Source organism: Cornus florida, unplaced genomic scaffold, assembly GCF_030987335.1.
Source record: "Cornus florida cultivar Cherokee Brave unplaced genomic scaffold, ASM3098733v1 CherokeeBrave_3.0.0_Hap2_Chr10, whole genome shotgun sequence".
NCBI classification, from domain to species: Eukaryota; Viridiplantae; Streptophyta; class Magnoliopsida; order Cornales; family Cornaceae; genus Cornus; species Cornus florida.
Genome location: NW_026775580.1, coordinates 51,596,238 through 51,610,733, shown reverse-complemented (window position 1 = coordinate 51,610,733; position 14,496 = coordinate 51,596,238). Strand labels below are relative to the sequence as shown.

At 41.1% G+C, this 14,496-nt stretch overlaps 1 protein-coding gene across 1 annotated transcript; it reads right to left on the bottom strand.

The window, feature by feature from the left end:
• Positions 1–6,664: 6,664 nt before the first annotated feature.
• LOC132277602 (uncharacterized) lies at positions 6,665–13,590 on the bottom strand. Its single transcript, XM_059779441.1, has 7 exons — positions 13,326–13,590; positions 12,635–13,251; positions 12,223–12,438; positions 11,956–12,057; positions 7,480–8,040; positions 6,961–7,345; positions 6,665–6,846 (listed from the first exon to the last, which is right to left on the bottom strand). Exons 1-7 carry the CDS (start codon positions 13,588–13,590, stop codon positions 6,665–6,667), a joined length of 2,328 nt encoding a protein of 775 aa, XP_059635424.1.
• Between the last annotated feature and the right edge of the window lie 906 nt (positions 13,591–14,496).

Here is a 14,496-nt window from a genome sequence, read left to right as displayed (position 1 = left end):
CTAGTAGGTCGAGTGATCAAATAATTGGTTAGTTGGTTGATTAGACTAGAGAGCAACTAAATTAAACTAAGTGATAACAAAAGAATGCAACTAAGAGCAAATAAGAGAGAGAAGAGTCTTGGGGTTTAGAGATCACCACCAAGCAATGTATTTCTACACCATTGACAAGTGACTAATGAGGGCAAATGGTGTGTTGCAATATTGGTGTGTGTGTGTGTTTGGTTGATTCAACAAGCAAGGATGACTAGAAGTATGTATTATCTAAACATCATGTGAAAGGCACAATAGATCAAAACAAGTCATTAATCCTTTCATTAAGCTCACAATCAAAATACAACACAAGGTTAGAGACATATGCTACTTGCATTCAAAAGTATGGATCATCAAACAACAAGCATAAATTGTCCTCCCATTTAACACTACATTACAACTACACTACTAGCATGAAAATAAACTAAGGGAGAGGCACAATCCATCAAGGAATAAGTATGAACCATCAAGAAAATCATAAGAGCATTCCATTAAGCACTATGTTTTGACAATCTCTAAATCTATAGCATCAATACATATAGACATGCATCAATAACACAAAATGTAGAGACAAGCATATGAACATCTATTCTAACATACATAGACATATGGATAGAATGAAATGATCAATTGAAAGCATTTAACCACATAAATCATTGAACAAGCAAGATCTATATTTATCAAAGTGTCAAAACATTAATTACAACACTAATCCCTCAATAATACACAAGATTAAGATATAGAAAGCATGCTTGTGGCTAACTCTAACCCCAAGAGGATGTCTAGCCACTCATGGTGATGTTGCTCCAATCCTCAAGGGCTAACTCCATGGAGGAAATCTACTCCTTGTTGATGAAGAACTCCCTCCTTTGTGTCTCTAGCCTCCTCCTCCTCTAAGCTTGCTCTCCAAGATATGATATGATATGATATTGGCTCTCCATTGTAAAAAGCAATTCTTATCCTTATATAGGTAGGTCAAATGACACCCAAAATGAGCTGGGGTCGTGCACACAATATTCCCCAATGATTGGATAAAGGACAACTTTCAATGAGCTGGAAATTTAACTTTTTCGTACTAGAGGAAGTTCGATCGATCGAACCTTGGACTTGGATCGATCGAACTTGGCTGAGATCTATCGAACTTAGGCTGGATCGATCTTCAATGGTAGCGCTTTTTAGATAAAGACAAATCTAAGATATTTTGAAGATATTTTTGGGAAATGGACAAAAGTGGTTGGTAGGGTGGTACAACTAGATAAGATCAATCATTTGGATAAGGACAAAGCAGTTCGATCAATCGAAGAATGGTGTTGGATCGATCGAACTTTTGGGATCTCTGAAAATGTCATTATGGCTCTGATCCATCTTGAAGTGCTGAGATCGATCATGTTGGATCGATCGAACTTTGATCTGAGATCGATCGAAGATGTTGATTTCCATATTTTTCTTCATTTTGCTTCCACTTGGCTTCTTTCTTTGATTCATCCCAGAATTGTTTCAATTAAGCTCTTATTTGGCTGAGTTAGCTTATTTTCGGGATAAGTGCCTGAAAATGGAAATAATACGAAATCAATCTAAAACGGTAAAGTAAGATAGATAAAGGTACTAGAATGCCTAAGCTTAAGGGATTTAAATACGCACTTTTCAGCGCTCATCAAAAACCCTGGTCCTCTCAACCCTTGTCTTCATTTATCGTATCTTACTTTCACTATCCGTTGTCGTCTTCCTGAGTCTCGTATGTCATCTTCCTGCACTTTTCGGCGAGCTTTCTTCAGTTTCTCCGGCGAGTTTTTCCTTCTTGATTTGGCTACTGTGCTATTGCTGAGTACTTCACAAACTTAGTCCTAAAAGTTAGTTTTTTTTTTACTCTCCTTTTTGAAAGAAAAACCTTCTCAATAGCTCCCTCGAATCTGAATGCCATTCATTTCAAAAATAGCATTCCCAATGACGTTTCTCTCAGGATTTACTCTACAAACTTAAATGGGAGCTCTGGTGAGGGTTTCCTTCCTGGGGAGATTTTATTCTCTGTTGTCCATTTAAACATCATTAGGTTCCCCTTACACCCATTCTTTTGCTACGTCTTCAGCAAATTAGGGCTTTGTCCACTGTAAGTTAACTCTAACTTCCTTAGTGTTATTTCAGTCCTTCTGCTCTTGAATCGTGACAAGGGTCTCAATCTTGATATCATTGATCTCCTCCTCTGCTACCGAATTAACAAAATCAATCAAAGTGATCTGTACTATCATTTCTTTCCTATTAACAAACGGTCAATCTGCACAGATAAGAACTCGTTTAAAAAAGGTTAGAGACAAAACTTGATTGGGGTCAGTGGGAATTGACGGATTCCATTCGGCCAATCTTTCTCTATCCCTTCCCCCTTTGGAGTATGCTCTGTCTCTGGTTACAAAAAACTGAAAACACATCCCATTGAATGCCACTGTGAAAGTTGTCTTCCCCATTTTTGTACTTTTCTTTGTAGATGCCTTCAAATTCCTCATGATAAACTGGTTTATAGCGTTTGCAGGGCCAGGCCAGACATCTTACAAGAGAGTGTACTGAACAATTTCCTTTCAGCTACAGACTTGCTTACTCCTGACAACCTCTCTGACATCTTTCTCCTAGGGTCTACAATGGAGAGCATTCAGATTCCATCTTTCAATAGGAGGAGGCATTCTGTTCCCATCCCTTCTACTGCTCCTGTTACCATATCTTCCCTACATCTGCTACCACATCATCCACATCTGCTGTCTCAGCCCCAGAACAGGTTGTGACTTCTCCAGTTGTGACTCAAGTCACAGATCATTCTGCTGATGGGCCTTCTGAGCCCACCCATGTTGAGAACCGTGCTATGGATCATTTTGCTGAGGCCCATCCTACTGTTCCCACCAATGTTAGAGCTGGTATGTCAGAGAAAAGCTTGGGAAAGAGACCAAAGGCGGTCATGACATTCTGTCAAACATTCTGTCTGACACTTCTTCATAGAGCACTCAGGATGCTGGGGGTTCTCAGAACAATAGAGAGCCAGTTAGAGCTGGTATGTCAGAGAAAAGCTTGGGAAAGAGACCAAAGGCGGTCATGACTAGAGTGACGTCCCACCAGCACGGGGAACCAGGATGGCTTCTTTCAGAATTACTGAACCCATACCCCCAGCTCAGTTTTTCATTCCAGAGGGTGAATCTGGCAGAACCTCTGGTCCAACATCATCTATTCTTCCATGGCGCCCTTTGCTCAGCCGTGAAGATGGCTCGACTATTGGCCCTACAGATTATATGTACCAGGACCCCCTCACTTCTTTTACTTTCTATAAAGGTTTCTGGACTCCCAAGGATCTTGAAATCCAGAACAAGTTGTCCTTTGGTGAGATGTTTCGGCGGTTCCCAGCAGCTGCCACGGAGGTAAATTTTCTTCTTATTGAGATATGTCTCTTTTCTACTTTAACTTTTTAGTGACTGAACTAACCAGAACCTCCCTTCCTCTGTGCAGACTCTATTTGGGATGTTCACCTTTCAGAAGACCATTGAGGTTCTGAACAAGAAGCTCAAGTCTCTCTCTGTAGGCCTTAAAAGATCTGTTGAAGCGGAAAGCCGTCTTGAAGCCAAAGTCGCTGAGCTTGAGTCTAAGCTGAATGAGTCAGAGAGAGAAGTTGCCGCCTTAAAAACAGAGAAAGACGTTCTGGCAAATGAGAGGGATGCTCTAGTAGCTGAACAGGAGACCCTTAAGGCTGAACGGGACTCTCTTCAGGATGAAGTTGATGTTCTGAAGACTGAGAAAAACGTCGCACTAACTGAAAGGGACTCACTGAAGGCTGAGAAGGGAGACCTTCATCGTTCACTTATTGCTGACCGGTTGTCTCTTGCCAACTTAAAGGAAAAGCTTTTAAGTGAATGCTTTTCTTTGCTGAATATGATTGGCAAAGTTGAGGGGGCATAAGAGCTATCCTTGCCCACTTCACCAGAACCAGTGCCCTTAGGTATGCTGAACGGTATAGAGACGACTTTATCGACCGTTCTCTCCTGAAGGTGAATCTAGTTCTTGTGTTGGTCCAGATGAGTTGGACGCCTCTTTGGACATCCATCCGCCAAGCAACTACCAAAATCCACCCTGCGACCCTGCTGAGAATATCTTTCTCGAATGCAGAGAGGTTGCAGCCTCAGGGGTTGTTCTGCCCTTCCATCCTTTGAACATTCCTCTAATTACTACTATCATGCCCTCCACTTTAGTTGCCTCTGACAGACTCATGCTAGCTGAGGGGGTGATTCATCTGGATTCTCCCTCCAAGGATGACGATGCAGCTAAGAATGGAGAGGATCACAATGGGCCAAAGGGTAATGATGGGGAGAACAACGAGTCACAGCCTGGAGAAAACCGTGAAAACTAGCATTCCGCAATCCTTTGCATCAGTTTTTTTTTTTTTTTTTTTAAATGTATCGTCATGTATCCTCAGAACATCAAGCCATGTACTTCAGGATTGTTTTGTAATAAAGGAATAGGGAATGACAATACTTATTTTCAGCAAAACTTCCATTCTTCAAGTTTCAATTTTCATTCTTTTAAACTTTATTTTTCATAAGCGTTTGGCATTCGGCTTATAGCGCCAGCCGCCACTGACATTGTTAAGTGCCTAGAGTTTGGCTAGAATGCCACTTGCACTCGGCATTGATTCATTTTTAAGCAAGTGTTTGGCATTCGGCTTGTAATACCAGCTGCCACTGACTTTGTTGAATGTCTGGCGCTCGGCTAGAATTCCACTTGCCACTTGGCATTACTTTGTGCAAGTTTTTGGTATTCGGTTCGTAGTGCCAGTTGCCACTGACTTTGCTAAGTGTCTAGCACTCGGCTAGAATGCCACTTGCCACTTGGCATTATTTTGTGTAAGTGTTTGGCATTTGGCTCGTAGTGCCAGTTGCCACTGACTTTGCTAAGTGCCTGGCGCTCGGCTAGAATGCCACTTGCCACTCGGCATTATTCTATACAAGTGTTTGGCGTTTGGCTCATAGTGCCAGTTGCCACTGACTTTGCTAAGGGGGAAGAAAGTTAATTAATTTTTAAGCAAAGTAAATATCTTTCATAAAACTTGAAAATTTCGTACACTTGCAAGTATGGAATTCAAAACGAGCATATTGCTTGGAATTAAACTCTATTTCTACATGTAGTACCTTTTCAGAGACGTGGCATTCCATGGTTTACTGACCAACCTTCCTGCCATGGTCTCCAGGATGTATGGCCCCTTTCCTATGACTTCTGCAATTCTGTATGGACCTTCCCATGGCGAAAACATCTTTTTGACTATCCCCACCTTCCTTTTCAGAACCAGATCGCCAAGGGCGAAGTCTCTATGCTTCACCCTCTTGTTATCGCTATTTATGAGCGTTTGTTGATAAGAAGCAAGCCTTATTGCCGCTGCATCCCTTTTCTCCTCCAGCAGATCAAGATTAAACCTTAGCATTCTATCATTCTGCTCTTGATTCCACACCAAGCTTCTAACGGTTGGAACTAAGTGTTCGACTGGTATCACTGCCTCAGTGCCGTACGCTATAGCGAATGGGCTCTCCCCGGTCGGCCGTCTTGGGGTTTAACTGTAAGCCCACAAGACGTTCGGAAGCTCATCTAACTATTTTTTTTTACATTTTTGAGCTTCTGCTTGATATAGGCAAATATTGTCTTGTTCGTGATCTCAGCTTGACCATTAGCCTGGGGATAAGTGACTGCTGCCAACTTTTGATTAATTCCATATTCTTCCAGCAGCTCCTTCACTTTCTTGCTATCGAGATTGGTTCCATTGTCCATAACGATCAACCTTAGTATGTCAAAATGATAGATAATATTATTCCAGATGAAGCATCTTACTTGAGTTTGGGTGACACTAGTGTACGGCTCTGCCTCCACCCATTTGGTGAAGTAATCAGTTGCTAGCAGAACGTACTTGTTCTGCGATCTTGCGGTCGACAGAGGGCCACCATGTCCATCCCCCACTGCGCGAAAGGCCATGGCGTGGCCATTACGTGCAAGTCTTCAGGTGGTTAGTGTATCAATGGTCCGAACCTTTGGCATTTATCGCATCTTCTAGAGAATTCTTCTACATCTCGTGCCATATTTGGCCAAAAGTACCCTTGTGTCGTATTGCTTTGTGTGCCAAAGATCTTCCTCCTGAATGATTTCCAAATACACCTTCATGAATGGTTTGTATTATATGTCTAACTTTTGTTGGGGTAACACACTTTAAGTATGGACCTGAGAAGGACCACCTATACAATTGATCACGCACAATAGCATATTTTATGGCGTTGGACTTGATTTTTCTTGCTAAATCTTTCTGTTCAGGTAGCACACCATCACGTACGAAAGCCATGATCGGATCAATCCAGCTCGGCTCGTATGGTATAACATTAACTTGCTGAGCGCTCGAATCGGGCTGCTCATCAAAAATGGACGGCTGAATCAACACGTCAACCGGGATGACCCTAGCCAGTATTTCTCCAGAACTGGATGCACTATAGGCCAAACGATTGGCATCTTTATTACACTCCCTCAGCAACTGAATGAACCTGATCTGATTGAAATCTTTCGCCTCACGTAAAACCGCGGTTCGGTATGCTTCCATGATCTTATCTTTGGTTCCAAATTCTCCAGTTACTTACCGAACGATTAGCTGTGAGTCGCTATAAGCAATTAGGTTCTTGATCTTCAGCTCTTTAGCCAACTTCAACCCTGCTAATAATGCCTCATATTCAGCCTCGTTGTTGGTTGCGTTGAACTCAAGTCTGATTGCTTGGCTCAGCGTGGTGCCTTCTGGTGTATGCAATTTGATTCCAATTCCTGCCCCCATTTGATTTGAAGAGCCATCTACAAAGAGCTTCTATAAGGAACAACTATAATCTTCCTCTAAGTCTTCAACATCATATTCAAGTAGGAAATCAGCCACCACTTAACCTTTGATTGCCGTTCTAGGTTCATATGTAATATCAAATGAGCTTAACTCAATGGCCCATTTTGTCATTCTTCCTGATAGGTCTGGTTTGTGCAAGATCATCCTTATAGGAAAAGTAGTTAAGACGACAATTGGATGGGATTCGAAGTAATGCTTGAGCTTCCTTTTCGCGTTGACCAACAACAAGATCACCCGTTCAACCTTTGAGTACCTTTTTTCCAACTCGACCATTGTTTTACTGACATAAAACACTGGGAATTGCTTTCCGTCTTTGCAACGGATTAGAACAGCACTTGTAGCGATGCTGGATACCCCAAGGTACAAAAAGAGCTTCTCATTTGGTCGGGAGCAGATAGAACCGGAGGGTTTCGCATGTAATCTTTCAGGCTGATTAATGTTTGTCGTTGTTCATCCCCCCAGGATTACCTCCCATGGCTTCGAATTGTGTCAAAAAATGGTTTACACCGGTCTAAGAGCTTATAAATGAATCAGCTCAGTGCAGCTATTTGACCTGTGAATACCTGCACTTCCTTAATTGTCTTTGGTTCTGCATTTCTGATCAGAGCTTCCACCTGGGCTGGGCTAGCCTCAATTCCTCTATGATTGACCATATATCCCAAAAATTGACCAGAGCTCACGCCAAATGAGTATTTGGTCGGATTAAGCTTTATTCTGTACTTCCTCAACACATCGAACACATCCTGTAAGTGCTCTAAGTGATTATCCTTCTTCTTACTCTTGACCACCATATCATCAATGTAAGCCTCTACAGTTCCCCCCATTTGGCTTTTGAAAATCTTGTTGATCAGCCTCTGATAAGTAGCTCCAGCATTCTTTAATCCGAACGGCATGACTTTGTAGCAATAGGTCCCTCGTTCAGTAACAAAAGATGCTTTATCTTCATCAATTAGCTCCATGGGGATTTGATTATAACCAGAATAAGCATCCAGGAAGGTTAGTCGCTCGTACCCAGTGGTGGCATCCACCATCTGACCAATCCGTAGCAATGGGAAACTATCTTTTGGGCAAGCTTTGTTCAGATTAGTGAAGTCAATACATACTCTCCATTTCCTATTCTTTTTCTGCATAACAACTACATTGGAAAACCAGGCCGGGTACCGAACCTCTCTAATGAATCCTGCCTCGAGCAACCATCAATCTCCTCAGCTATGATTCAATTGCGTTCTGGAGCAAATCTTCTCTGCTTCTGCTTCACAAGTTTTGTGCTTGGATCTACATTAAGGGAATGACAAGACATAGAAGGACTGATCCCTAGCATATCTGAATGGCTCTATGCGAATACATCTGCATTCTGAGTCAAGAAGTCAATTAATCCTAGTTTTTCCTCCAAAGTAAGTCTGGATCCCACCCTCGTTGTTTGGTCCGGCTTCTTATGGTCTATCTACACATCAAGAAGTGGTTCTTCGGTCAAAACTAGCGGCTCCTCCTCCCTACTTTTGCTGGGTAGAGGTTCCTGTAATTACTATCTTGGACTGGCAGAACTGTAATACCCCTAAAATTAAAAAGGATAAAATTGGGATTTAAATTTCATTCTAAGTGCATTTTTGTCTATTGATTTTGTAATTGTTGTATTTTGTTTGTTTTATTTAATTATTTGTAAATTGTTAATTGTGTATTTGTATTTCCTTATTTGGTTAATTATTTTCTTGCATGGACGTAACTGTTTAATTAGATTAAGTGTATGAATTATCTTTTAGGGTTTTAGTATTTTTATGGGCTTGCCGACATAATTAATTGGGTTTTAAGTTTAGGGTTTTTATGGACTTTAGAGTGGGAATTAGTTATAAATATATAACTTATATGTCCCTAGGGTTTGATAACCCTATTCACGGCACAGTGAAAATACAGAGAGTTTTGAGAGAACTGAGCGAGAGAAAATAGAACAAAACTTAGGAGGAGAATAGAGAGGGCCAAGGGAGAGTTGTGGTGGCTTAAACCAAAACCATAGGAGGCTTGAAGATGGTCAGTGGTTGCCGGAAATTAGGAAGACGACAACACAGTTTTGAGACCAAAACTACAGGCAAGTTCTTCTCTTTCTCCTTCCCTTTGGCTTATGTTCTATGCACCTAGATAATCTCTAGGGATTAATTGGACATTAATTTAACCATGCATGACTATTATATGTTAAGTTGGTTATCTGTTATCCGTGAAATTTATCTGTAAAAATTGTATCATGTATGGTTGCATCGTCTCTGTTTTTAGAGTAAAAAGGTCGTCACTGTTTTAACATGGTATTGAGTTTGACTGCAATAAACGAAGGTCTAATTTAATACTAGATGAGATTTAAAACCTTTAAACATTTATATTAGAGGAAGAACAGAGGGGTTGGAATGGAACCGTGGTTGTAAATTAATTTCAGTTTAGTTCCTTAAGCATGTTTCGGTTCAGTAGAAAATTTAGTTCAAATTTAAATTCCTGTAATTGATTTCAATGATTGTAATGAACTAATGGGATGCTACTGGGTGTTAATTAGACTCCTAAGTTCAGATTTAAAATCCTACAGAGTGACAGGAATAGGCCGGAGATGAAGAAGACGGACTGAAACGGAGCGAAACGGGGTCGGAGACTCTCAAAGGGGGTGAGAGCCGGCTCCATGGATGTGGGATACGGCTCCCACACTCATTGAGCCAGCTCTAAGATGTTTAGAGCCGGCTCCAGGCTTTATTGAGCCTGCTCTTTAATTTTTAGAGCAGGCTCTTTTGAATAGTGTTTTGCTGAATTGTTTTTCTACGACTGTTTGATAGTGTGAGCACTGTTTGGGCTTTTGAATGGTTCCAATGGGTTATGGGGACTTCACAGAGGGTTTAAGGGGTTAACTCTAAGTAATATTAAACCTTTTGTTGCGTGGTTTAGGTCTCTATGATTAAGGATGAAGCAGTGTAAAAATATACAACGGTGCATGCTATTAACAGAAGAAAGGAACTGAATGGCTTGATTAAATTTTAGAAATTTAATGGGACTTCACAGAGGGATTAAATAGTTAGTTTTGGGTGTGATGAAGACCTTGAATTGATTTAAGTTGATTTTTAAATCAATGGGACAAAAAGTGTAAAATTTAGTAAACTTTCTATGCTGTTAACGGATGGAAGACGGATTAAATTGCTTAAATTAATTTAGCAATTTACTGGACTATAATATGATTATAAAACTTATTTTTAATGCATGATAGAGTCATTGATATATTAGATGTAATCTACGCATGCTTTGGATGCTAGTTGTTGAACCTTTAAACCGTTTCCTGCAAATACATGGTTTAACTCTTGGATTTAAATTGCTGAAACTGTAAATAGTCTCCTGCAATTATTTGGGATGGTTTTGGATTGTAAACTGCTAAACTGTTAATTATGTGTTGTGATTTACATGCGTTGGATGTTAATTGTGGAATCTTATATATTATTCTACAATTAATTGAATTATGGTGTTGAACTGTAATTGTTGTAGCATTGTATAAACTATTCTGCAATGATAGGGATATTTGGTTTTGGATTGTAAATTACTTGCTTATTATTTATATATTGTAATTTACATGGATATGGAGGCTTGTATGCACCGGTATAGGACGGTGACATACTAGGTATGGTTTAGCTCAAAACGCTAATTCCTACCTTACGGATTTTAATTGGTGAACAGTTTTATCTGTTCAATCAATTATATGGATTTTGTGGATTGTATGCACCGGTATGGGAAGGTGGCATACTAGGGACAGACTGATTCAAAATAACTCAGTTCTACCTATTTTGGATTAAGGGTACGAATTATAAAAACATAATTCTCCTTATATTTAAGTCTGTGCAGTTGAATAAGCTGAACGACTTATTGGATCTCTTATTTAAGTCTGTGCAGCTGAATAAGCTGAACGACTTCTTGGATTTTCTATGGATGGATATGAATGGATTTTACATATATTTTTATAGTACCACGAGATGAGCTTGAGTCTCAGACTCGTTGGTTAGGGTGCGTATATGCAGTAGGAAGCGTAGCTAGCTATGTTGGTTGAGGTATACCCTGTTAAGCTTAGGTAGTCATGCCCACTCAGGTGCATATTGCATGTTGCCTTCTATTCAGGTTGAGACCCTCAGCATAGTTTAGTGAGAGTCCTGTAGTGTGGATATATTTTTATCTATTATGGACTATATAGATATTGTTGAGATGTCTAGGGTGTATCTGCGTATCGGGTCAAGGTTTGGATTGCAGTTAGAGAAGAATTTGCATGTGGGCCTGACCCACTCTTATTTTTACAAGTGTTCGTTAGTTCCAGACTTAGAGCTGAATCGTGCTGAGCAAATACAGTCATTCACTCCACCGATGACCAGGATTTTATTTCATGTTTTAGACTTAGGTTTCATTTCCAATCTTTTGAGTTCAATGAAATATTTTAGGGGTCCACTAGATGGATTCCCGAGTTGTAATAGAAATGGAGAAGTTGGATGTATCAGAATAATTCTTTATTAGTAAAATTTTATTCTGAGGTTTTTGGATTATTATTCTAGTTTCTTTTCGGTAATTTATTTATTCCTGTTTTCTAAATTGTATTCTGTGTTCGTTAACTGCTAATTGATTTGATATCCTCGAGCAATCGGGCGTGGGCCTGGCAACCCGCATCCGAAAATCCGGGGGTATCACAATAACAGATGGGATTTTTCCCCTCTCCAGCAGATTTTAAAGTCACTGAATAACATTCTTTAGCTGCAACCTAGTCCCCATGAATGTCAATCACCTTGGTCCCATTTGGACCCAAGCATCGCATCACTTGATGTAGGGTTGATGGGACACCCTGAACTCTGTGAATCCACCCTCTTCCCATCAAGAGGTTGTAGGATGGATGAATTTCTATGACCATAAAACTCTCAGTCAAAACTCTCTCAGCAGCTTGTACTATCAATTCCACCATTCCAATGGGCTTCACCCGCTTCTTATCAAATCCTAACAACGGATTTCCTGTGGGTTTAAGTTTCTCGGGTTCGATCGAACGTTACTCTGGGCATGACGTTTGCACTGCTTCCTGGATCAATTAGAACTCTTCGTACCAGGCATTCTGCAACTGTTAGACTGATGACCAGTGGATCTTCATGAGGAACCTGAATGCGTAGCAGGTCTGTTCTATCAAACTTTATCTGTGCTGACGCGTTCTACTGATGCAAAGTATGTACACTGCCAATCTTTCTCTTCAACTAGGCCTGGCGTAATCGCGTTCTAAGCAACTCTTCTGACCCCGTTGTCTGTTCAGGTCGGCTATGAATTACATTTATAATCCGAACAGGCTGAGTGCTATGGTGGTTCAGCCTCTGATTTCTCTTGATCTGTTCAGCCGATCGGTTCTGCTCTTGCACTGGACCTTGAACATATCCTGTAAATTCCCCCTTTGCGATCAGCATCTCCACTTGTCTCCTTAGGTTCCTGTATTCATTAGTCTGATGTCCAAAATCACTATGGAAAGCACAATGTTTAGTCTGATCCCTCTGTTTAAGAGGTTGTCAGATTGGTAAAGGAGGGTGAAACTTATCTTTGTCTTAGTGGAGTAACCAAATCCTCCTCCCTGGTCCTTTTCTCTGCCTTCCAGGAGGTCTGACATTGCGGCTGAGCTTGTTTTTACCGGATCTTGGCGTTGGACTTCTCCTTTGTCGAAATAATTGACGTCTTCCTTTAATTAGCTGCCTCTTCTTCTTCAAGGCGGACAAAACCGTCAGCTCTCTTGTTCAGCTTGTCCATGATCTTCAGTGTATTGACCACCAAGCTTGTGTGGAACGGTGTCCCTCGGTTCATTGCAAGTTTAAATGTTTGGACCGTTGTGGATGGATGACATTCTATTACCATGCTTTTAACAAGGTTGAACCGGGTGAGGAAAGCTTGGAGTCGTTCATCTTCGTGCTGCTTCATTGTGAAAAGGCTTGATACATCCTTAGCCGGGCGTTTATTCCCATAGTACTGGCTTATGAACTTGTCACACAAATCCTGGAAACTAGCGATTGAGCCTTGAGCCAGATTCTTAAACCAATTGAGGGCTGGTCCAGCCAAACTTGTAAGGAAGCACTTGCACATCAAAGGATTATTGTTAGTATTCAAACCCATTTTCAACTGAATGTGGTAGATGTAGTCGACCAGGTCAGTTGTTTTATCAAACAGAATGAAGATCGGCATAGAAAACTTCTTTGAATTCGACGCGTTCAGAATTTCATCAGTGAATGGAAATGCAACCATCCTTGTTGATGAGCGCAATGCTTCGTTCTCCCTTGAAAACCATGACAGAACTCCCTGATCGGCAGATTTCCTTTCTGAACTGTGATAGTCAAATGTTGCCATTGAAGGTCGATAGGGTGGATCAAAGATCTATCCTCCGCAAACTCACTTTGCCACGGTGATGCAACCCTATGATCGCACGCCGGCGCTTCCTCTCGCATGATCCGTTTGCGATGTGGCTCCAAATGAATAGATCCTTCTCGATCCTCTACTTGACGGACATTTGGAGGTAGATTGTCTACCAGAACTTCATCACGAAATGGATCTACATGATTAACACCTTCTGGATCACCTTGACGAACAGGATCGGACGATAAGACTCCCTCTCCTTCCGGAGGTGGCCTCGGAATTGTAGGAGTCTCACGACGCTCCATTACAGCGTGCAACTTTGCGTTTTCTTTTCTCAAGGCTTCGATCATGTTCATCAACTTATCGAGCTTTGTCTACTGGCCATCCTCCAAAGGATTTGAGCTCTCCTCTCCGATCATCATTCCTGATCGGAGCAAAGTCATTAATCGCTGATTTCTTGACCAGATCGGAGCTTTGCTAATGCACACACATTAGATATGGTCTCAAAATTGTTGAATTATGTTCGTTACTGGCCGGATTCAAATTACTCGAGCTACAAGCTTGCCGAATTCAGCAATCTCAACAAGTCGCAACTGCGCAGCTCGCCGGATCAAGCACAGATCAGATCTGCGTAGATCGGACGCCAACCTCTCGAAATCAACTGAAACCAAGATTCATCAAAACAGATCGCATTTCCATTAACCTTGATTCAGCTTTCAAAGATCAAGCATCTTCTTTGCAAAGTGCTTTGAATCGAATCAATCTGGACCAACTCCAATCAATCTTCTTCGTTCTTCCCACAGACGGCACCAATTGAAAGTACAAAGAATTTTTCTCAATTGTAGAGAGAGAAACTTTACACTCCCAATAATTTTTTAACCTCTTTTCCCTCTCATTTCCATCTATTTATAGACGGTTACAACCACTTAGACGGTTATATCCACTCCTTGGCCGAACCCATCTTCATCCCTTTTGTTTGGGCTCAACTTCTTTCATCATAATATGGGCTTCCGTAATGACTTCCTGGACCTGGGCCCATTCAGCGAGGACTTGCTCCATCCTAGTTATCCATACCCGACCCGTTCTTAGAAATATGAATCGTACCAAGCCCAGATCATTTTTGGTGTCTTCAAGTTAGTAGGCTTTGAAAGCTCTCATTCTTGATAAGATGGCCTTGCATGATAATAACAAACATTTTACCGAGTAACCGG

Excerpts from the sequence above, each read along its gene's own strand:
- LOC132277602 (XM_059779441.1), bottom strand. The coding sequence starts at position 13,590 with ATGGAGCGTCGTGAGACTCCTACAATTCCGAGGCCACCTCCGGAAGGA. Across the intron at positions 8,041-11,955 it reads GTGCAAACGTCATGCCCAGA|AAAAAGAATAGGAAATGGAG; the intron begins GTAACGTTCGAT and ends GTTGTTATGCAG. Across the intron at positions 7,346-7,479 it reads AGACAATTAAGGAAGTGCAG|CCTGAAAGATTACATGCGAA; the intron begins GTATTCACAGGT and ends AACATTAATCAG.